General features: G+C 44.4%; 1 protein-coding gene across 3 annotated transcripts in view; it reads left to right on the top strand.

The window, feature by feature from the left end:
* The window catches only part of TBC1D14 (TBC1 domain family member 14), a 184,426-nt gene extending 162,654 nt beyond the window's left edge, over window positions 1-21,772 (top strand). For all 3 annotated transcript variants that reach the window (XM_068277011.1, XM_068277021.1, XM_068277030.1), the window contains 7 exons: window positions 3,814-3,894; window positions 5,875-5,969; window positions 7,836-7,907; window positions 8,037-8,165; window positions 9,191-9,300; window positions 12,502-12,760; window positions 16,298-21,772. In XM_068277011.1, coding sequence (XP_068133112.1) covers window positions 3,814-3,894; window positions 5,875-5,969; window positions 7,836-7,907; window positions 8,037-8,165; window positions 9,191-9,300; window positions 12,502-12,760; window positions 16,298-16,363 — 812 coding nt within the window. In that variant the 3' untranslated portion in view covers window positions 16,364-21,772. The remainder of the gene's footprint in view (window positions 1-3,813; window positions 3,895-5,874; window positions 5,970-7,835; window positions 7,908-8,036; window positions 8,166-9,190; window positions 9,301-12,501; window positions 12,761-16,297) is intronic.
* The last annotated feature ends 1,438 nt before the right edge of the window (window positions 21,773-23,210 follow it).

Raw genomic sequence — 23,210 nt, 5'->3', positions numbered from 1 at the left:
TTACAGCTAAAGCGGAGCTCAGTCAATGATTTGGGCACCATTGGAGCCCAAACTATGATAAAAACAGTGTAATTTGGAAACCAGCAATACCTGGAAGCTGAATTATGTCTTACCCCCCTGAGTCCACGGCCTCCTGGAGGGGGAATATTAATTTACGCCTCCGGGACTTTTTTGCAGGAGCATCTTGAGCCGTTGACCCTGCGCCCAACTTTCCCAGTGTCTTAATTACATGTATGCACCAGACGGCGGTCACTTGTTTAAAGGACACGGTAGTGAGAGGCACAGGCTGCCATATTTTATTTCCTTTTAACCAATGCTAGTTGCCCGACTGCCCTGTTTATCTTTGTAGCTTTATTAGTCACACACTTTCACACTGGCGTGGTGCGTCAGATTTCTGCAGCCTAATGCAACCCTATGGTGCCTATACCCAAAACAATTTTCCCATTCGATTCCCTGCAGATTCGATCAGATCAGTCTGCATGGAATCGACTCTCCCGAAATGTCCAAACAATTCACATTCAGGCGTTTTTTTACCAAAAACTGTTCAATAGTATAGATTTGACAGAAGATCTAGGTCATTTGAGGGCGGGGCAGGAAAAGCAGTAGATCGAAAGCCCATAGCGTTGCACTGCTTAAATAGTGCAATGCTGCAGTTCAATCGATTAAAACAATTGAAAATTGAAATGCAGTTAGTGGTTGGAATCAATACCTTTTGGTGTGAGGATTAGTGATGGTCAAGTAGATGCAAATAACTTCAAGTTGATGCAAATTTTTATGCAAATGTATGCAGCTTGCAAATTAACCAATCAAATCCCGCCGAAGTAAAATTCGATTGGTTCATTTTCGAGCTGCATAAATTTGTGTAAAAATGTGCATAAATTTGCATTAGCTCAAAGTTTTTCATCACTAGTGAGAATTTGATTGTTTTGCCACATCGGGTTGCAATCTGTTAGTGTTTGACCATGTGACTGCTCTCAGGGCATATCATGCATTATCCCATTGTTTGGTCCAGCAAATGTTCCCCTTTAAGGGTGGCCATACATCGAATGATGATGGGCAGTTTCGACACAGAGACAAATCTCTATCTGATCGAATCTGATTAGAGAGAGATCTGCCGGCTGCCCATACACCACAGGAAGATTTCCGATCAATTTCATGCTGAAATCATTCCAGAATCGGCCTTGTGACGTGGTATCTGCCGCCTTGCTGCCCCCAGTGTATAAATGTGCCCCCCATGTGTGCATTTATATATTACCTGTCCTGTGTCACCCACCACCTCATGCGCATCCGTCTTTGGAATCCCGGTGCTTCATCAGCACTATACACACTGCCAGCGTTTGGCATGAGTGATGTCACACGTGTTAAACGCTGAATGAGTGTATAGCGCTAATGACGCATCAGGATTCCGAAGAAGGATGGGCACCACGCGGTGGGCGAAATAGGACATGACACATGGCGCGCACATTTATACACTAGGGGGGGAATTGTGCCAGGGGTTTCGTCCCGTTCATTGCTCATCCCGATATCTCTCACCAGCCGAAATTGGTTGCCTTGTCGATCAAGCATGCTCTTCTTTTAGCCGGGTGCTCAATTCAGCTAGTTTTGGTGAGCACCTGGCTGTCATCAGCTCACCTCCTGCTATGTCCGTGATCTGCAAACTTGGCTTTCCAGCTGTTAAGGAACTACAAGTCCCACAATGCAATGCAGGAGTCTGACAGCCATAGTCATGATTCATTAAGACAAATGCATTGTGGGACTTGTAGTTCCTTAACAGTTGGAGAGCCAAGTTTGCAGATCACTGGCCTATGTTATAAGCAGAGTTGTGCAGAAAAGCACGGGCCTTCCATTCTCTCATCTCGCCCCACCCGGCTACTTTTTCATGCCACCCGGCTGGAAAAAGATTTCTGGGGAGAACACGAGCACCGATTTTCATCCAATTTAATTATTGAATCAGATGGTCGATTGGCAGTCAAGTCAAGAGATGTATGGTCACTTTTATTCTCTGGAGAAGAGAGCGGGGGCCTCACACAGCTGTTACACCAGCTTATCAAGACATTGAATAATAATCAGATGATATTGTCTGATCTGTCCTTTTCTGAAAAGCCATCAGGTAGCCGGGACTGGAGGGAACCTGTAGCCAAGACATGACTTTACGCTCTGTCTCAGGGCTAGTTCACACTGGGCGCTTTGGTAGCGTTTTGCTGATCGCTGGCGATCAGCAAAAAGCTGTTTTTTCACTGTACAGGAAAGCGATTTAGGAGTGATTAAGTTTTGTGATTCTATATAGGGCTATATAGGCCAAGCCCTCTGTGCTTGGCCGCATGTCTCCGCCTACCGCCGCGCCGTCATTTAGATGAGCCACTGATTGGCAGAAGCTGTGGCTAGCAGTGCATATTGCCGATTGTTAATGGGCGGGGGCGGGGCGAATCCAGTCCAGAGCGACACACAGCTCCACCAATTGCTGGATAGAGATGGTAGGACGGCGGTGGTAGGCGGAGCTGTACAAGAGCGTACAGCCCCGCCGTCATACCATGTCTATCCAACGATTGGTGGAGCTGTGTGCCGCTCTGGACTGGATTCGCACCACCCCTGCTGTCCGGCTCTTTAACAATCGGCAATATGCACTGCTTTTACACAGCTTCTGTCTGTGCCAATCAGTGGCTCGAGTGGATCCGCCCTCCAGCTGCCCGGCTCAAGTAATCAGCAATACCTCTGAGTCGCCGCACATTGTTAACTGCCTTGAAGGAAATTGTGAATCAAATTGAAATCGCAATTTCGGACAGAAATTGCTCAATTCAATGTTTACCTAAAATCGTTCAGGTCTAATTTTATAACATTGAAATGCAATCGCTTCAAAAATGCTGCATGCACCATCAGCAAATCGCTAATCACTGGCGATCGCTACAGTGTGAACACTACCATTGACTGGCATAAGCAGCAGCATTTTGGTGATTGACAGTGATCAGCAAATCGCTGAAAAATCACCCAGTCTGATCTAGGCCTCATGGCTGAAAGAGCATGCAGTCTGTTCTATCTTAGGATGATCACTGTTCAGTATATGATCATCCTGTGCCTGAGATGTGTGCAAGCATGCTTTCTGCACTGTGATTATAAAGCCTGGGTTTGGTTATGCTGTAAAAATATGTGGAGAAAGGTGCATTGGAGGAGGAAATGTTTGCTGCTTGTTTCTGCTGTGGCAATACATTTGCATAGAATACATTTGCATACATTCAGAAGATCGCTGTGCTATGCAGATAGTAAAGTATTAAATCAAGCTCATCCTTACGTTATATTATAATATTTGTTGGGTTGTTCTTCAGGCCAAAGTGGTAGATGCTCAATGACTGTATAACTAGTGGAGAATGGGAGGGGTAAAACACTGAGAGCAGATTCCCTGCAATCAGGGCCATAGCAATAGGGGGTGCAGAGGTTGCGCCCGCATCGGGCAATGGACAGTCTCTGTGTTTACAGCTCTCACATTGCTTGCGTTTCAATCTTATTTTATGAACACATGCAGTTTGCTGACCGTAAGGACGCCGGTGTAGTAATGTAAACTGCAGTGCAGCGTTCCCACTAGTGTGACCCCCATTCCCTTCATCCACAAACGCACTGCATGCTGCATATTTGGAGCGATGCTGTTCAGCCACATTGAGTGAGAATTTGCAATCACACCACAGAAATCAGAGCAAGCACACAAGAAAAGAGATTGCGTTGCATTTTCTATTGTGGAAGGATCCTTACATTACACACAGTGGTGAAAAGTCCTGTTGAAACATTAGAGCGTTTATGCATTATTGTGTACTTACTTTCTAGAGCTGTATGACATCTGCTTGTCTCGGGCCAAAGACCGGTGGAAATCTCTGAGCTTGGGTACTGCAGAAGTTGAAAATGAAGGTAAGAGATCCATCCCCATGTGTCTGTCCCCCTTTTTTTTTTTTTTTTTTTAAATCGCCTCAGATATCCACATCGGAGGCAAAAAAAATAGTTTTACTAGTAATCTTCAGGAATCCAGGCAAAGATGAAATGTCATTTGAACTGAGTGCTGAAACATGTTTGTAACTTGCACCCTCTCGATATTATTTCCTTTCAAAAGTTGTATTACCGGTAGTTGCAGAACTTCTTAAAGAGAAACTCCGACCAAGAGTTGAACTTTATCCCAATCAGTAGCTGATGCCCCCTTTTACATGAGAAATCTATTCCTTTTCACAAACAGACCATCAGGGGGCGCTGTATGACTGATATTGTGGTGAAACCCCTCGCACAAGAAACTCTGAGGGCTGTGGTGCTCCTGGCAGTTTCCTGTCTGTAAACCTTGTTGCATTGTGGGAAATAGCTGTTTGGGGTTGTTTCCAACTGCCAAAAAAGCATGCAGCAGCTACATCACCTGCCAACAGTAAAAATGTCACCATGTAATAAATGTTAGAATGTAAATCAGGGATTTAAAAGATTTTACAATGGGCAAACACTGACTAAATAATTTATACATAATTATTGTAAAAATGAAGCACTTTTTTTATTACATTATTTTCACTGGCGTTCCTTTTTAAAGGAAACCAGAGCTGAATTAAATTAAATGTTTTATACATACCTGGGGCTTCCTCCAGCCCCATGCGCACCGATCGCTCCCACGTCGCTATCAGTCTTCTCCCTCTTCGGTACCGGGTCCCATCACTTCTGTCAGTCGGAGCCAGTCTGACAGACGAGAAGTGCGCTCTTTGCCTATCTCTCCAGCAGCCGCTGCAGGGATACGTAGAGGGCACACTTCACTTGCGCAGACGGACAGCGACTGGCTGAAGTTACGGGACCCGAAGAGGGAGAAGACTGATAGCGACGTGGGAGCGATCGGTGCGCATGGTGCTGGAGGAAGCCCCGGGTATTTAAAAAACTTTTAATTCAGCTCTGGTTTCCTTTAAGAAGTTTTGCAACTAATAACTTCTGAAAGGAAATAATATTGAGAGGGTGCAAGTTGCAAACATGTTTCAACACCAAGTTCAATGACATTTCATCTTTGCCTGGATTCCTGAAGCTTACCATACATCATCCACTCCCTGTTACCTTTCCTCAAGAACAATTAGAACTGAACAGCTATTTATCTAAAACTGTCAAACGACAGGACTGTTGCGCTCTATACATGCTTTTAACGACCGTCATTCTATTCTATGGAGAGTGGAAGAGGAAAGAGCTGTGAGGTGCCCTGCTGCGGTCTCTACAACACACAAACAATAGAGATTGGTCATAAATGACCCAACATGATCCATCACTAACAACACTGTCAGTGAAGTCAGGACACCTCTAAATACACTGGATTACCGAACAGTCTTTCCATGAAGGCTCTTTAAAGTAAACCTGAGATAAATGGGAGAAGATGACTTTTACTTACCTGGGACTTCCTCCAGTAGGCGGTCGGCTCCCTTGATGTCCTTCCAGTCCAATCCGCTGGGCTCCTGTGAAGTCCATGATTCAGCTGGGTTGTGGGCCACTGTGCATACATTGTTCCAGGCTGCGTACCTCCTCCATCACGCTCCTGTTCCCGGAGCATTCTGCACAAGCGCAGTTATAGTCTTAACGAACTGTGCATGCACTGAATACTCCCGGACGCAGGAGTGTGATCGGGAAGGGGGGGGGGGGGGGGGGTGCGTGCGGCCAAGACCGCATATACACATTATTTTCCCGGACATTTTGGGGCTGAGAATGGCATAGCAGATGATACCAAGGGAGTTGACAGAGTATGGGTGGCTGAAGGAAGCCCCAGGCAAGTATAAATCCTTTTATTTCAATCATCATAGGTACACTTTAAGGTTGACCTTTGTCAAATAAAAATCTAGTGTGTGTGTTGCCATCTTTTAAATTCTATGTTTGTTTTTGTTTTCTCAGACTCAGGTTTGTCGGCCGCAGATCGGGAAGCCAGCTTGGAGCTCATAAAGTTGGATATTTCTCGGACGTTTCCAAATCTGTGCATTTTTCAGAAGGTACATCTTTGCTTTACTGTGTGTCAAGAACCCAATATTCTGGGTAAATGCTATGACTGCTGTTCTGCGGGATGCAGTGTTGATTGCGCCTTGCGTTCTGTTTCTTTGGCCAGGGCATGCAGTGGTGTTCTGAGGAAGAAACGGAACCCTGCAATTTACAGCCAATTAAGGAATACAGTCAAAATCCAGTCTTTTTGCATCATAATTCGTGCTCCATGCAGCAGCCACAATGGTGGAGATAATGCAGCAACTGTGGTTTGATCTAGGGATGTTCAATGAGATGCAAATAATTCTGACTAAATGCAGGATTATGTTAATGATGTACGCAGCTTGAAAATGGACCAATCAAGTCTCACCAAGGTTTAATTTGATTGGTCCATTTTAAAGTTACATCTATTTGCATACAGAATTTACATAATCCTGTATCAGGTTGGAATTATTTGCATCTATCTCAGTTTGTTTGAAAATTCACATCCCCCTGATGGCGCTAGTGGTGTTTGCTGCTTTACAGGGATAGTTTGACCACCTTCAAGAATCCAAAGTTGTTCCCAGGGGTGTAACTACAAATAATATCCCCACCCTCCAAGGTTCACACATTCCTTTTACAATGGTGACCCCCAAGACCAGGAAGTTTGTCTTCCAGGAATCTTATAATACGTAACCCATAACACCTGCCTTTGTATTGATAATACTTATGGTAAGGAGATATGGTGTCCCACAGCTCTGTGCCTTTCTGTGGCCACAGGGGCTGCTCCCCCTATCATCTACAGTACACTGTACTTCACTGCTCGATCCATATTGTATTTCCATTGCTTCTTCATTCACCTTCTAATATAAACCTGTACAGAGGTCCAAAGGATCCTTTAAAGGACTGCTGTAGGGGGTAGGGGGAAAATGAGTCGAACTTACCTGGGGCTTCTAATGGTCCACCATAGATGTCCTGTGCCCACGCAGCCAATCCCCGATGCTCCGGTCTCACCTCCGGTTCACTACCAGAATTTGTGACTTTAAAGGCCGAAAACCACTGTGCCTGCGCAGCCATGCCCTCGAACCCGCTGACGTCACCTGAAGAGGCCTGCACAGGCCCAGTACGGTCTGCATCTGCGCAGTACGCTCCTGGTGACGTCAGCAGGAGCGAAAGCACGGCCGCGCAGGCACAGTGTTTTTCAGACTTTAAAGTCGCAAATTCCAGAGGTGAACCGGAGGCGGGGACCGGAGCATTGGTGAGTGGCTGCCGGGCACAGGACATCTATGGGGACCATTAGAAGCCCAAGGTAAGTTCAACTCTCTTTTTTTCCCCTGACTCCCTACAGGAGTCTTTTAAAGCTGAACTAAATACAACTGTAAACAGAACCTCACTTAAAGCAAGCCTGAGGCAAACCTAATGGGAAAAAATGAGACACCTATGAGGAGGGAAGCCTGTTGATTCTCCAGAGGCTCCTCGTGGCCTCTGCTGCTGTCCAGGATCTACTTCAAGTTTGCATACATGCTTCCCGCAGTGAGTGCATTTGTGCTGCATCTGCATGAGGATGGCCCCGCCTGCAAAGTAGCACAGAGCCGCTCTGGCTTACTGCACAAGAGTGGCCATACTCACCTAGGGGCAGCACTGACTGTCTCATACACACCTGGGAGTGCAGCCACCATAACATATTCCACAAGCTCTTGTTTTGGGGGTCCATGCATGGCAACAGGGGTCTCCAGAAGGACCTGGGAAGCCTTTGGAGGATTCACAGGCTTCCCTATTCGGCTACACTTAAAGTTAATAATATGAAAATGTTTATGAAAAACTGCCTGTGGTGTGCAGTGTAGGTAGTTGGTTGCTGTGTGTACTGCTAGTGTTTTGATGTTTTGTTTGTCATATTTTAGGGTGGCCCTTACCACGACATGCTGCATAGTATTTTAGGAGCCTACACGTGTTATAGACCCGACGTTGGCTATGTAAGTCTGCGGTTCACTGAATTCATGTGCTGTCCTATTTATAGATAGCAGTATGCTGTGTGCCTAGCTGTGTATGGAAGGTGCTGTTCTCCTGTCCACTGATAGCATCTCCCCCTCCTTGTGTTCCAGGTACAGGGCATGTCTTTTATAGCTGCTGTGCTGATCCTGAACCTAGATACTGCTGATGCCTTTATTGCTTTTTCAAACCTCTTGAATAAACCCTGTCAGATGGCATTTTTCAGAGTGGACCATGGCCTTGTAAGTATCCGGCTACTGGACGCATTAATGACATCGTTATGTTGAACTGCAGGGAAAAGATAAACACGTTTTATTTTATGTATTTGTCGTTTTTTCACAACCAGCATTACTATTCACACTACTCATCTATATAGCGCCTTTAATTTTTGTCCACTGCAGTGAAAGCGCATGTCACTAGAGAGCTATGGAGACTGCCATCTTATACTTGAACTAAAATGAAAGCCCCGTACACACACTAGACTGTTCCACACCTCCCAACTTTTTGAGATGAGAAAGCGGGACACTTAAGCCACACCCCAATCATGCCCCTACTCACGCATACCATAAAGATTTCATTTTAAAAAATGTTGTTTTATAATTCAAACCACACTGATCCTTTCTATCCTGGTTCATTTTCCTTCATATTAACATTGAGTCAATTAAACACACTTTTATAGTAGAGAAAAATATATATTTACATAGAGGGACAAAGTCCTGAAAGAGTTACAGATGAGGAAGAAAGAGAGACAGAGGGGCTCCCAAAGAGGGACTGTCCCTCCAAAAGCGGGACAGTTGGGAGCTATGCAGTTCTTGGGCAAGGCAGACTCTGCTGAGAACCCAGCGTGTGTACAGTGGCCTCCAAATACTTCCCAGAATCCTGTTGGCACTGCACAGTTTGGTACAATTCAGCAAAGGCACACAAAGCAGGTATAAAAAAAATTGCAGATCAGGTACATCAAAAGAACACATGTACTTTGCATTAGCTAATCAAGCAGCTTCTATACAGACTGCAAAAGAGTACCTACACAGATCTAGGACACCACCCCCAGAGTTCAGCTTCAAGTCACACCTACGGTTTCTAGAGTTTACATTAAAATGTATTTTCACAGCTATAGATTATCATCGGCCAGACTGGACTTGCAAGTTCTATACTGTAAATATTTACATATAATTTACAATATGTATGGTGTGTGTTTTGCCTGACTTTGCTTTGCCTAGGTAAAGAGTGATTGTAAGTGGTGACATGCCGTTGTTTGTTCTTGCAGATGCTAACTTACTTTGCAGCATTTGAAGTATTTTTTGAAGAAAATCTGCCTAGATTATTTGCGCACTTCAAAAAGAACAATCTGACACCAGATATCTACCTAATAGACTGGTAAGCTTACATCAGTGTTTCCTAGCAGTTTACACTGGCTTGTGTGAAGGCTTTCATTTCTGACATTCATATATTACCCAATATTTTCAATATATCACTTTGTTGGTGTTGACCTAAGCATCATCCGATGAAAATCTATTAGAATTGTGGACTTTACAATCCATTAGAGTGACGATGAAGGTGATAGAGGACTTTTATGCCTCCTTTGGTGGATCATTTCTCTTTTCTTTCTTCTCTTTATTTTTCCTCCTCTTTTTCTTTCATTTTCCCTGCAACTCTTAAAGAGCCCGAGGTTGTCTAAAAAAAAATTAAAAATAAATAAAATAGGTACCTGATCCGCAGGGCTGAGGGGATCAGGTAGCCGCAAAAACAGCCGCGCCCGTGGGCCGCAGTGGCCCTCTTGGACTTGCGTGACACCTGGGTCATGACGCTGCACTGAGACTGTGTGTTTCTCATAGCGTGCAGGAAGGCGGGGGAGCGGCAGGGGGTGCAGTCTAGGGGAGAGAGCTGTCCAATGATAGCTCGGGAAACCCTGTAGGAATGCCCCTGGCGGGCATTTTGAATAGGGAATTCTTCTACCCTTTATTTACCTCCGAGTTAGCGACAGGTATTGTCGCTAAACTCGATGGGGGGGCAGAGATTGGTGGTGTGGGTACACAGAGGCATGTCAGGAGGACCTCAGGAGGCAGAGAACAAGCCTCTGTGTCCCATCTCCCCACCAAAGATCCACCTCGGGTTATTTTTAAGCCTCATCTACACGGTACAATTTTCCATCAGATTGGATCTATTAAGGCTCAACACACACACCATACAATCTTCTTTGTTCAATTTTACCCCTTTCATGTAGTATAAGAGCTTATCCAATCAATCATTTAAGGTATTTTCAATCTGTTGGCCCTTATACTACATAGATTTGGTACATCTGTACAACCAAGATTGTATGGTGTATGGTGTGTGTTAACACTGATCTATTCGATAATGTCCAATCGGATTGTGTAATGCCTGAAACACACCATGCAATTTCCCGTCAGATAGACTGGTCGAATCGATTATTTCCGACAGGCCCTGATACCAATCATTTTTCTTATTGCTTTTCTGATCACTTATATACAAAATCAATCAGAAAAACAATATACAATCAGATTGGACATATCGGAAATAATTGTTTCGTCAGTCTATCTGATGGAAAATTGCATGGTGTGTACCAGGCATTAGATTTTGCAATAGATTTTGGGTACTTCTCAAAGCAAAATCTATCGCAAAAATTGATCTGAAAAAAATGTGGATGTTTACACACTATGCAATTTCTTATTAGATCCAACAAATAGATCCGTTTATCTGATGGAAAATTGTACAGTGTAGATGAGGCTTTACTTTTATTGTATTGTATTGAGTCATGATTGGGCTAGGCTTGCAGGACTAAGCTTAAAATTGTGTTCAGACAACAAACTAGTACTAAATGCAACAAAAACAGTGGAATTAGTTGTTGACTTCAGGAAGCGCCCTCCCGCTCCTACCCCTATCTTCATCGAGGGATTTGATGTCCCCAGAGTGAGTGCTTGATTCCTGGGTACCAATATCAGAAACTATCTGCGGTGGGGTGAGAACGCCAACATAATCCAGAGGAAAGCTCAGCTAAGACTGTTCTTCCTGAGGCAACTGAGGACGTTGGGTAGTATGCCGCAGGAACTGTTGACCCATTTCTATACTGCCACAATTGAGTCCATCCTCTGCTCCTCCATTGTCTGGCACGCTGGCGCATCCGCAAGTGATCGGCTCAAACTTCAAAGAGTCATTAACACTGCAGAGAGGATCATCGGATCTCCCCTGCCACCTCTGGACTTCCTATACACCAACCGACTGAAGTCCAGGGCTTACAGCAGGGGTAGGGAACCTATGGCTCGGGAGCCAGATGTGGCTCTTTTGATGGCTACATCTGCCTCACAGACAAATTAGTAGGGGTTAATTCACTAAGTTACACTGCTCAAGCAGCACAGCTTAGTGTGGCAGCGCAAGTAACATTTGCATATTTATATGCATGGGTAATTTGCATATATTCAGCAGTGATGCACTGGAAGATATCTTGAGCTCACTCCATCCTGAATTATTGCAAATACTTTTTGTTTTAAGAAAGCAAATTTTTGCTTTCCATAAAAGTAATAGAAATTCTCAGGATATTGCAGTAAGACAAACCTGACATCTGCTGGCTATTTTGGATACTGCATATTTTCAAGAGTCTGAAAGCTCATAATTGGGCCTTTCTTATCTTGTCCCCTATAAAAGTATAAAATATAGTCTGGGAAAACAATTAGATATTTTTGTTAAAACTAACTGGGAGGTGGCAAATTCAATGCAGAAATCTTAAACAAGATCACAGAACAGCTACTTTTCTAAAATCATGGTTATTTACACTGCAGACTGACTCTCAGAGCAGGATCACACCCTTTCTCCTCTTTCATAAAAAAATATGGAGTATGGTTGTCCTAGCTGTATACAGAAAACCCAGCATGCTTTGCAACCAGAGTATCATGGCTGCACTCCGATTTAACACTTTTTTATGTTTTTTTGTTTGTTTGTTTTTTTGATGATCTATTGCAACAACAACAAAACATTTGTAAATTGCTTTTCTCCCATAGAACCCAAAGTGCATAAGCTTGTCCCAGATCAGTACATAGTGATGTGTACCGGGGGAAAAAGTTAGGTAATCATAAATGCTAGACAAAACGGGTGGCTCTTCAGTTTTGAATTAAACATGTCCAGGGTTGGAGCTGTCTTGATTAAGTTTGGCAAAGCATTCCAAAGAGTAGAGGCAGCATGACCCAAAGCTCTGGCTCCAAAGGTTTTTAGTTGAACTCCGGGGGTGGTCAAGTTATTAGATCCTTTTGATCTGACCAATATCCGTAATATGCTTCCCTAAATATGACTTGACTGGTAAATGCCCCAGTGATACCCTACAGGGGGTTACAGGTTCCCAGATACTCACTGCTGGCAATCTGATGTCCCTCAGTGACAACAGAGCAAAGCGACAGGTTTCCCGCAGAACGTACTTGTGGCCCAAAGAATTAACGGATCCATGAGATAAAATGTAATGTTGAGTGTTCAGCCTCACCAGACAGGGCCAGTAACACGAATCTTTTCTCAGACTTCCTGTAATCGGTATTGATGCAGACTGAGTGTGTGAATTGTGCTTCCTCCTTGCAGGATATTTACTCTGTACAGTAAATCTCTACCGCTGGACCTGGCGTGCCGAGTGTGGGATGTTTTCTGCCGCGACGGGGAGGAGTTCCTGTTCAGCACTGCATTGGGAATACTGAAACTGTTCGAAGACATTTTAACTAGAATGGACTTCATTCACATTGCCCAGTTTCTTACCAAACTCCCGGAGGACTTAACCCCTGAAGATCTCTTTGCCTCAATCGCTTCCATCCAAATGCAGAGCCGCAATAAGAAGTGGTCACAGGTACGGGGCTGGGATCTATTGCACTGGGGATAATGGCTTTGTACACATTTGTATGTTCATCAAATTCCTTGTACAAAATATACTGAATATGTGTTTGAAGCTAGTAAGCAAATAGGTATAGTCCTTCTCTTCTAGTGTGCCGGGCAGGGAACTGATTGACGTTAACACGTGATCATGTGAGCAGAGTTTAAAAACCGTGAGAGAGAGCCAGTGTAGAAGATGATTGGTTAGTCCTTTTTAAAAGTGAAATCGATTGCAGATTACTCCTCTACGACTATCTTGGGCCTGGCTGCTGCTATTAAATTGTAACTGCCGGGCACAAAATCAAAAAACAATGCTTTATTTTTATCTGGTAGACAAGTAATACGGATGCTAACCAGGCAATCCAAAAGTTAAAATCTCTATTATTTTTCTTGTTTATAAATGATCATTCCAGTTTACCTGACTCTTATTTGGTACGTTGCCGCACAAAGGAAGTTGCAGGGAATGCTGGGTTGTCTTTTTTTTTTTTTTTGCTTCTTTATTTCCCCTCAGACTTAAAGGGATACTGTAGGGGGGGTCGGGGGAAAATGAGCTGAACTTACCCGGGGCTTCTAATGGTCCCCCGCAGACATCCTGTGTTGGCGCAGCCACTCACCGATGCTCCGGCCCCGCCTCCAGTTCACTTCTGGAATTTCTGACTTTAAAGTCAGAAAACCACTGCGCCTGCACGCCCGTGTCCTCGCTCCCGCTGATGTCACCAGGAGTGTACTGCGCAGACACAGACCATACTGGGCCTGCGCTGTGCGCTCTTGATGACATCAGCGGGATCGAGCACACGGCAATGCAGGCGCAGTGGTTTTCAGACTTTAAAGTCTGAAATTCCAGAAGTGAACTGGAGGCGGGGCCAGAGCATCGGTGAGTGGCTGCGCCAACACAGGATGTCTGCGGGGGACCTGACCCCCCTACAGTGTCCCTTTAACTAAGATACAGAAGCCAAAAAAGACAACCCAGCATGCCTTGCAACTTCCTTTGTGCGGCAACGTACCAAATAAGAGTCAGGTAAACTGGGGAATGATCATTTATAAACAAGAAAAGTAATAGAGATTTTAACTTTTGGATTGCCTGGTTAGCATCCGTATTACTTGTTTACCAGATAAAAATAAAGAATTAATTTTTGAATTTATGCCCGACAGTTACTCTATAAAGTGGACCTGAACTCTTGCACAGGACAGAAGGAAAACAGAGAGAAATGCAGCCTGTATGTATTTAGGGCCCATTTCCATTACACACTGCGGCCGAACTGAAACCAATGCACGGCAATGGAACCGTTTCCATTGTGTGCTGGTTATGTGGAGCCATCCGAGAATCTGCAGCATGCTACAGATTCTCACACGGCTGCATCCTGTCTCCTCCTATTCACTTCCGCATCGGGAGATGCAGAAGTAATGTGTAGCCGCATCGCATCATTTTGGCTCCCATTCACTAGTGGAAACGGGTCCTAGAGAGTAGCCTGTCTAATTCCACCTCCGTGACTAGTCACAACTGCAATTTGATCTCTCAGCTGTGCCAACTGGCTTCCTAGGCAGAGCAGGCAATTTGTAAACACAGGATGTTAAACCTATGTCTGTTTCCATGAAAGCAGGAAGTAGACACACTGCAGATTTATTTCAGGAGTTGTATCAGCTGTAACGCAGAAATGTTTTTCTTTAAAGTTTATTATGCTGTTGCTTATCTTTTAGAGCAGAAAGGAAGTTCTAAGTTGAGGTCCACTTTAACACTTTACAGTCTCTTTTCCTGATCACCCACATCATCGTCCCCCAGCACCTATTTTTTTTCCCCAGGGTGTTGCAGGGGACATGGGTGATCGGGAAAGGATCAGGGACCCAGAGGCTCTATACCCGATGTCAGTGGAAAGAGGACGGGGCCTGGGATCAGTGGTGGGGGGTGGGGCCAGCACCAGCTTGGACAGTGTAGCTCCACCCCCTTGCATGAGCGTCACCGTAATATTGTTGTTGACTTTGTCCAACGCTTTAATCCAGAAGAATGCCGTGAGGGACCAGATGTGGCAGCGACGCCCTTGCAACAAGCCTGATGCGCGAGTTTAATATTTACAGTATGTAGCACATCGCCGGTGGGTAGGGCTGGCAGCGATCAGCGTATTGGACTTAGTCCATCACTCTGATCAGTACAGGATGATGCTGTGTCGGATTTTATTCAGCAACAGTGCCACCTAGCAGCAGCACGTTTTATCACGTCCTACATTGGAGCCATTCAGGAAAATGGCAATTTCGGACATTGGCCTCAATTCACTAAGCTTATCTCCTGTCTTTAATAACTTTTCTATAGTTATCACCATGGTGACGAGGCATGTAGTATTCAGGAAACATTTTACCTCAGGCAAACCTAAAGTTAACTCTTCTGTCTTTAAGTTAACTCTCCAATCCTTAAAATAACTCCAGAATTCTAAAGTTAAAGACCGGCTGTTAATTAACTGTGTGTGAAAATAACTACAGAGGAGGTAACTTTACTACAGAGGAGGAAACTTAATGATCCTCGGGAACGATTTGATTATTTCCGACATGTTCGATCAGGCTTCGATCGATACAGCCGTCGATTTTGCATACTTATAATGCAAAATCGACGGCTAGATCGATTGAAACCCGATCAAACATGTTGGAAATAATCGATCCCGTGGATCGAGCGGTAAATCGCAACGTGTGTACCCAGCATAAGGAATGAAAAGATACGATAACTCTCTCACTGTGCGGTGGCATGTTTTCTCTTGCCTTATTATCTCCAGCACGATCTTAGTGAATTGAGGCCAATAGTCTGACAAAAGAGGAGAAAGGGTTAAAATAACCCCTCTTTGAACTTTTTAAGGTTTTACATTTTAATGAAAAGAGACCGAAAATCAACCAATAAAAGCTATAAATTGTTTGCATGTCATTGAGTAAAAAAACAATATTTGATCCTCTAGAACCAAGACAGAATTCTGGCAGAATTCTGGCTCTCTAGATTGGACTAGAAAGGTCAAAAATTGCAGTCACAAGTTAATAAGGTCAGGGATTCAGTTAGCAAGAGCCAGGATACACAGGGCAGAACTTTGATAAGGGATCTACTGACCGGGAAATGCTTACCCCCCCCCCCCCCCCTCTACCTTTGCTGCTGCTCTCCCTCTGAGTAGTGATGGTTATGTGTGGGAGAACCCGTGGTGAAACATATTTGTTTCATCAGCTGATAGATTTGAAAAGCTCTGATTTCCTGTGATCACATCCCACTTTAACACATGGTCATGACTAGCAAATCAGAGACTTGCATGTCTATCAGCTGACCAAACTAATCACATGCTTTTCCGTGAGTTCTCCTAGACATGTCCATCTCTTCCTCTGAGCTGGGTCGTGCATGGTTAGAACAGAATGAAGGCTGCCAAAGATTGATTGTAGGGTGTCCAGGGACAGTCCAAATGTTATTTACTCTTCAGTATCGTGCATGTTTTAATATCATTCCTCATGATATGTGACAAGTTTGTGACTGTCCTTATCTGTTGTGTTCCAGATTCTATCCGCACTACAGAAAGACAACCGTGACATGGAGAACAGAAGTCCCTCACTCAAGCGCTGACCATTATCTCAGGATGGGGAAGGGTTTCCAAGAATGTGGCGGATTTGGTCTTCATTGGGAGGATAGATTTCTTATTCAGGACTTTGTCATACACTGGAATTGGCCTTAGCGGTTATACTAGCCACTAGCACGGCACAGAAGCAGCCATCTTGAGGGTAGAAAGCTGGCTCACAGGAATGCAGTCAATAAGCCCTAGCTAGCCAGCTAATTGGCTCGTTACTGATCCCACCCACAACATGGCTCCTCCCTGTGCAAGTTCCTGGTACCAGTTGATGCAGTATAATCCAGAAAATGGTTCTCCATCCCGCACCTGTGATACTATCTGTCTGGAAGGACCGGACTGGGCAGATACTGCCTGGATTCTGTGAGGCCGGGCCTCAGGTTGTGCACATTGTGTGTTTGTGTGATTGTTTTTATTTTATTTTTTTCCACTGCAATGAACAAACTAGAACATTGAACATTTTTCCCATGGACCATTGCTTTAAGTAGGGCAGCTATACTTTTACCATAAGGTCAGTAAACCCAAAAATGATCATGCATTTTGTGAAGATCACGTTTTAGATCTCCCGGGGACTGTGTTTTTAAAGGCTGACGTTTTTCAGCCACGTATAGGACCGATCGATTGCTGTGCCGATCAGAAATAATCGATCGTCCGTGGGATTGCATGGTTAAAGGTCACCTTCAGTCTGCACTCTCCCGGAGTTTCCAGGCCTGCCCGGGTGAGGGAGCGTCACTCTTGCTGCTTTTCCATCCGAGAGAGTGAAAGATTGGGACTTCCTTACATTGATTAGTAGATGCTGCAGCAAGGGCCAGGAACACTCCAGCAGGGGGAGCTCTGTGCACTTACTATGTACACAGTGCTTTTAGCCAGACAGGCTCTTTAAAGATTAGTGTGCTTTCCATTCTGATAACGTATTCTGTATTGTGAAGCTTGAGTCCTATAGCGACCGTTCTGTGTGACTCCTGGGTTGCTTGTTAGTTCTGGGACAGAGGAGATGATTCCCCAGACCTAGTATGAGGCTGAGATCTGTTTGCTTCCTATATTGCAGGGAGGAGGCATCCCCACCACACTGTGCAGCTATTGTGTTCCATTCCAGGCCAGTTGGCATTGTTTGCAAAATATGCTACATAAATGGGGAATCCAGGTTTAAGAAATGGAACGCCTTCATTGTGGGCGAGGAATCCAACATATATGGACTCACAGGAGCTTTGTAAGAGCTGTGAGGAGCCAGTTTGAGATTAGAAAGATCAGTGCCCATCAAAAACTAAAATATGTTTTAGGTGGAGCTTACATTTAAAGTGGCCCTCCAGGTATACAACCAATAATGAAATACAGTGAATATGAAATGTCCAAAACAATTGTTATTCTGTCCATCCATTCCTGTGATTCAGATAGCTGAACTACGCAAAACAGCCAATGAAATCAGCTGTGTGACCTCCCCTTTCTGACCTCTGCAATAGAGTGGCAGTTTGGGCACAGCCCCTCCTTCAACCTGCTGGTGGAACAGTGAACATTTCACTCACTGTGTTCTTCCCTACTGTAAACAAACATCCACTGTTACTTCTGCAGCACTGTCCTATGTAACAGAGGATGATTGGCTCTCAGTAGTCCTCCCTCTGCCAGCCTGAATGCAGCTGTGAAAGGGATCTCAGGACTTGATATATAGACTGAATCTGGTACTACACTGACAGCGTTTACTTAGACAGACTTGGTGCATTTTTATTGAATGCATAATTGAATTGAAATTGTGTTTTTAAACTGGCCTAGATTTCAACTATCAGTCTTGCACAGAGTTCTGTCATTGGTACAAGCCATATGTGCATGTTACACAATCTTATACAGTTTTCAGTTTATTCAGAGGGATAGCGATGATCCTGATCAACTTGGAAAAAGACATTACTTTACCAATGGTACTTTTATTTATGTCACAAGGGGCACTTACCAAAGAAAACTGCACTCAAGTAATTGTGTTAATGTTGTAGCTGATATGGTTGTGGCAGCTGTGCTAAAGAAAGCGATTGTCTGAAGCCATGTAAATGCCTGTACTAGGTCTGGTGTAATGTTACATACGGTATGCATCCAGTCTGGGGGCGGAGCTGAGAGGACTGGTCTGTCCTGCATCTAGTCTGGGGGCGGAGCTGAGGACTTGTCTGTCCTGCATCTAGTCTGGGGACAGAGCTGAGAGGACTTGTCTGTCCTGCATCCAGTCTGGGGGCGGAGCTAAGAGACCTTACCTGTCCTGGATCCAGTCTGGGGGCGGAGCTCAGAGGCCTTACCTGTCCATCTCACTTTTGTACCAACATATTGTTCTTTTTTACACTAATGGTCTAATGCATGTAAATCTCAGTGCAGTCAACAGATGTTGGGTTTTCTAGATTTTTAACACAGGGCATTATATTATAGCAACACATGTTTAATTATCAAAGGGATCCTGGCTCAGAAGCTTCTGAAATTAGAATATACTTACACTTTAAGTTAAAGTGACAATAAGATGGCCACATACCTGTGGCCTTCTTCCAGCCACCTGCAGTTCTCCTGGTTCCTCGTTGTTGTACCGCTCTTCTCCCTTCAGCCGCTATGCTCCTCTGAAAGCTGGCCATCTGGGCCAGTCACAGACTACTGAGCATGCCCAGTCGTGCGCCTCCTTGTTCCCATAACCACAGGAGGACAATCAGGAGGCCCGCATGCAGCTTTCAGCGGAGCACCGTGGCTGAAGGAAGAAGAGCAAAACAACGGCAGGGGACCAGGAGACCTGCAGGGGAGCTGGATGAGCCCCCAGGTAAGTTAAACTGGCTGCCTTATTGTCATTTTACGGTCCCCTTAAAGACTGAATTCATAGGTGCCTGTCTTATCTGCGTCATGGTTTCTGGAAACTGCACAAAAGATGAATTAGATACCCATTGCACAGTGAATGGACCTGAATACACTCTGACTCCTTTTCCCAAGTGATGCAGTGCGATGTAATGACTGCTTTGTAAAGCAACTTTCCGCACTACAACTCACCACCTAGCGATGTGGTACAACTGGTTGCAGCATCATAATGCGCTGCTTGCAGTGCATTACTTCTAAACGTGTCCATTTAACAGTTGGTGTGAAGCATACTTTTCATTGACTGTATGCTTCACTGTACCCGATACAATGCATGCTGCGCCGCTGTCTTGATCCGTTGCGTTGTGTTCCTGCTGTAATAAGGGTAACACAACGGCCACTGTGAACCTGGCCTTACAGATAAATTCTAAATACAAGGCTGGCAGGAGCAGTAACTGGCTGGTTTATCACACTTAGTTTTGGTTGCTGTGTACTGCGGCATATAACTGGCACTTGTCATACTGGTCTGCAGTGCCGTGACCATACACACATCTGTGAGGGTCCTCGTGTAGTTACATGATCTACAAACCCTTTGGTTTCCTTTTGGAAAAGTTGTGTCCTGCTGATATGAACACAAGCATATGGAAATGTAATTATAATCTTCATATTGTGAATGTTTTCTGCTATAAAAGAAAATTGCACTTTTTTTTTACTAGTCTATACACTGGAAACAGAAGCAGTAAATTATGTTTTTAACCTTTGTTTGGACACAATAGCCTCATAACGGAACATATTAGTACTATATATTGATAGAGATCAATTTATAGTCTACAGCAGAGATGTTGAACTCCAATCCTCAGGGGCCGAGGTCCTCACACATTTTTGGCACAGCTCAAATTAATTGATGGGACTGGATCAGGGAAGGTGTGGTCCATCAAGTAGAAAGCCCTTCTCCATTCCTCTGTCCATCCTAAACACCGATATGGATATGGCCCTCCATGACTGGAGTTCGACCCTTGTGGACTAGAGTGATTACATGGATTCGATCTGGGGATTGAATTGTAGTCCTTGATTGGCAGGTTGCAGTCATGTGATTTTATCTTTTCCTTCCTGTGTCAGCTTAAACAGGAAGTGAGGTATAATTGACCACTTGCTTCTTCATAAATGCTCCTGGAGATGAGTCTCAGTAAAATAAATTATTAATCTCTGGCGCTTAATATGTCTGGCAGGAATTTATGCAGCATCGATCATACGACTGTCCCTAGAATGTACCGAGCTGCTAAGGAAGTCACTGACTGTCCCATGACGATATCAAAACACTGAGAGGGATTTTGCAGCGTAAAAGTAGAGCAATTAATAGGAAAGCGATTTTGGGCTCTGCTTTACTCTATGAAATTCAATATTGCTGCATGAAGGGCGACTGTGATTTTGGCAAATCGCCAATCGCTCTTGTGGGACCACCTCCATTAACATTCATTAGCCTAGTGTTTTGGAATTGTAGGCAAATATGAAAAGCGGCTTAAATTGCTGTAGTGGGCCATGGCCCTTACTGTATCTTTGAGCTAGCTGGGATTTAGTGGCATAAAAAGGCCATGCACCAATATGTTAAGCACTTTAAAATGAACAGGCTGTAATTAGTAGCAAAGGTTGAAGCGTAATGCCCCATAACAGCCAAGCAGAACATAGGCATAAATCAGAATTTACAGCGCTACTGATGCTGGCCACTTCTGGCTGCTGTGCTTTTACCATCTGATTGCTCTCATTCTGTGTTATAAGTAAGCCCTGTGGATGATTGCTGGATGGTTAGATTCTCTGATACAGTTTCTGGGTGTGTAAAACTCAATTTTTCCACAAAGATGTACATATCCTTCCAGCTAGGCAGGGTTCAGGCTCAGTCTTTTCTTTACAATTGCATAAATTGCATTCAGGGCCGTGCAGGAGAGCAGCAGCCAACCTACAAAGGGAGGAGGAAAGCTATTTTTACAGAAGGTTTTACTTTGGTTTCAGTTCAGGCAGATTGTTTTTATTTCTTCTTTATTGTGCCTTGAACCTGTTTAGCATGAGCAACTCACTCAAACCTTTAAGCTACAAATATACGGTAAATTGTCCTTGCTTATTTACGATTGTCTCACGTAAAAGTCTAAGGTTGGTACAGATGTCTCATCATGGTTCAGTGACGTGCCAGATCAGTACAAATAGAGAAATCCAATGTTAAAATTTAAAGTAGGGGAAGAGGTACTCGCCTCCCCATGGAAGATTGCACAAGATAAAGGTTTCTAAAATATTCTTTTTATATTATACTCCAATAATTGTGATGCTTTTCGTGGGACACAGCCCACTTCCTCAGGCAGTGGAACAGGAGCAGCTGATCTGTTATCTAAGCGAGTGTGTACATAGTTTTATCCTTTTGGCGCCTCTGTGTTCCTGATACAGATCAGTACAAGCAGACATGAACAGCTGCTATTGTTCCAAATTCTTTGAAGTACAAGGAAGCTGCGCTGCCCTCTGCCCTCATTGTCCGCATATCTCTGGTTCAGCTCTCTCCACTCACCTAGCCCAGCAGCCCTCTGTGAGTCTGCGGACCCTCCTAGCACCATGGCCCAGATGAGAACATGCGACTCCACAGAGACAGAGCGATCCATGGAGAAGATTATCGTTATTTTCCAGAGATATGCGGACAAAGAGGGCAGCGCAGCTTCCTTTAAATTCAAAGAATTTGAGACATTCATGAATGCAGGACTCCCCTCCTTCACCAGCTGCTATGGTTCAGCTCCTCCTGCACATTCACCTGCCCTTGCCGTAAAACAGAACAGGCTGCATGGCTGAAGCAGTGGTGTGTCTGTAAGGATTGTTCCAGTCACCCAGGATGATCGGCAAAAATTGTTTCATGTGATAGTGATTGCGCGTATGTATGGGCCTATGGGTGTAAATTCATAGGCTAATTCACTTATTTTCCATGCAGCTAGAGTCCACAGAATAGTTTTGTCATCTGTTGTGTTGAGCGTTATATTTGGGAATATATAAACTCTTAGTAAAGCTGGATGGAATCAGAGCATGGTTTCGTACTCTTAATTTGTCTGATTTACCGCATATTGCCACTTAAAGAAGTAGCAGTGAGCGGCCGCAGTGGTTGTCGATGGGCCACTCCGTGCGGTTTCCGCCCGTGTTAAAGTAATGGTTGATCCGTTACTCCATTCAAGTGTATTACGGTATTGGGGATTGGGCACTGATCATCACTGCACAAAATAGCTTCACCCTTTTATAAAACTGGTGTCAAAAAAGTAGAAATCCTATTTTAAAAAAGTGGAATCTGAAACCCACTGATAGGTCCTTATGCTACATTGGCATGATAGCAATATACCTCCATGAAGTTGTCCCATCATAAAGAAATGCTATTAGCCAGGCTTTCTACCTGCTCCCCACACTGCATTGATGTGAATTGACTTCTTCAAATCCATATGAAAGGCCTCCCAGCAGCAATCAGGCTTATTGCCGGGTTTAGCGCACCAATCGCCTATGTGCCCGGAACTAATAAACCCTTAGGGCAGGGGTGTCAAACTCGAATACAAAGTGAGCTGATATTGTACACCGGGACCTAGTCACGGGCCATCCTCAATGTCTACTGGCCACCTCCCTCACTTATAAAGTTCCCCGGTGTCTAATGGCCTCCCTCCAACCCCTATACAGTTTCCTGGTGTCTAATGGTCCTCCCTTCTTATACAGTTCCCTGGTGTCTAGAGTCCCCCACCCACCCCTATACAGTTCCCTTGTGTTTATTGCTTTCCCCATACCTCCATCTCACATGGGTTCCCTTGTACTCTTGGGCTTTAACTCCAATATAGCTTCCCTGGTGATCTAGAGCGGGCCAAGCATAATGCAAAGTGGGGAAACTACTTGAGGGCCAAATGTAATGACTTTGAGGGCCAGATTTGGCCCGCGGGCCAGAGTTTGACATGTATGCCTTAGGGGATGCCGCACTATACCCTATCCACTTATAAAAGACCAAACTATGGTGATTATAATGCAGGAGTGCTTTCA

Source organism: Hyperolius riggenbachi, chromosome 1, assembly GCF_040937935.1.
Source record: "Hyperolius riggenbachi isolate aHypRig1 chromosome 1, aHypRig1.pri, whole genome shotgun sequence".
In the NCBI taxonomy this organism is placed as follows: domain Eukaryota; kingdom Metazoa; phylum Chordata; class Amphibia; order Anura; family Hyperoliidae; genus Hyperolius; species Hyperolius riggenbachi.
The sequence above is the reverse complement of the archived record's forward strand: the minus strand, read 5'-3'. Positions and strand labels throughout refer to the sequence as shown.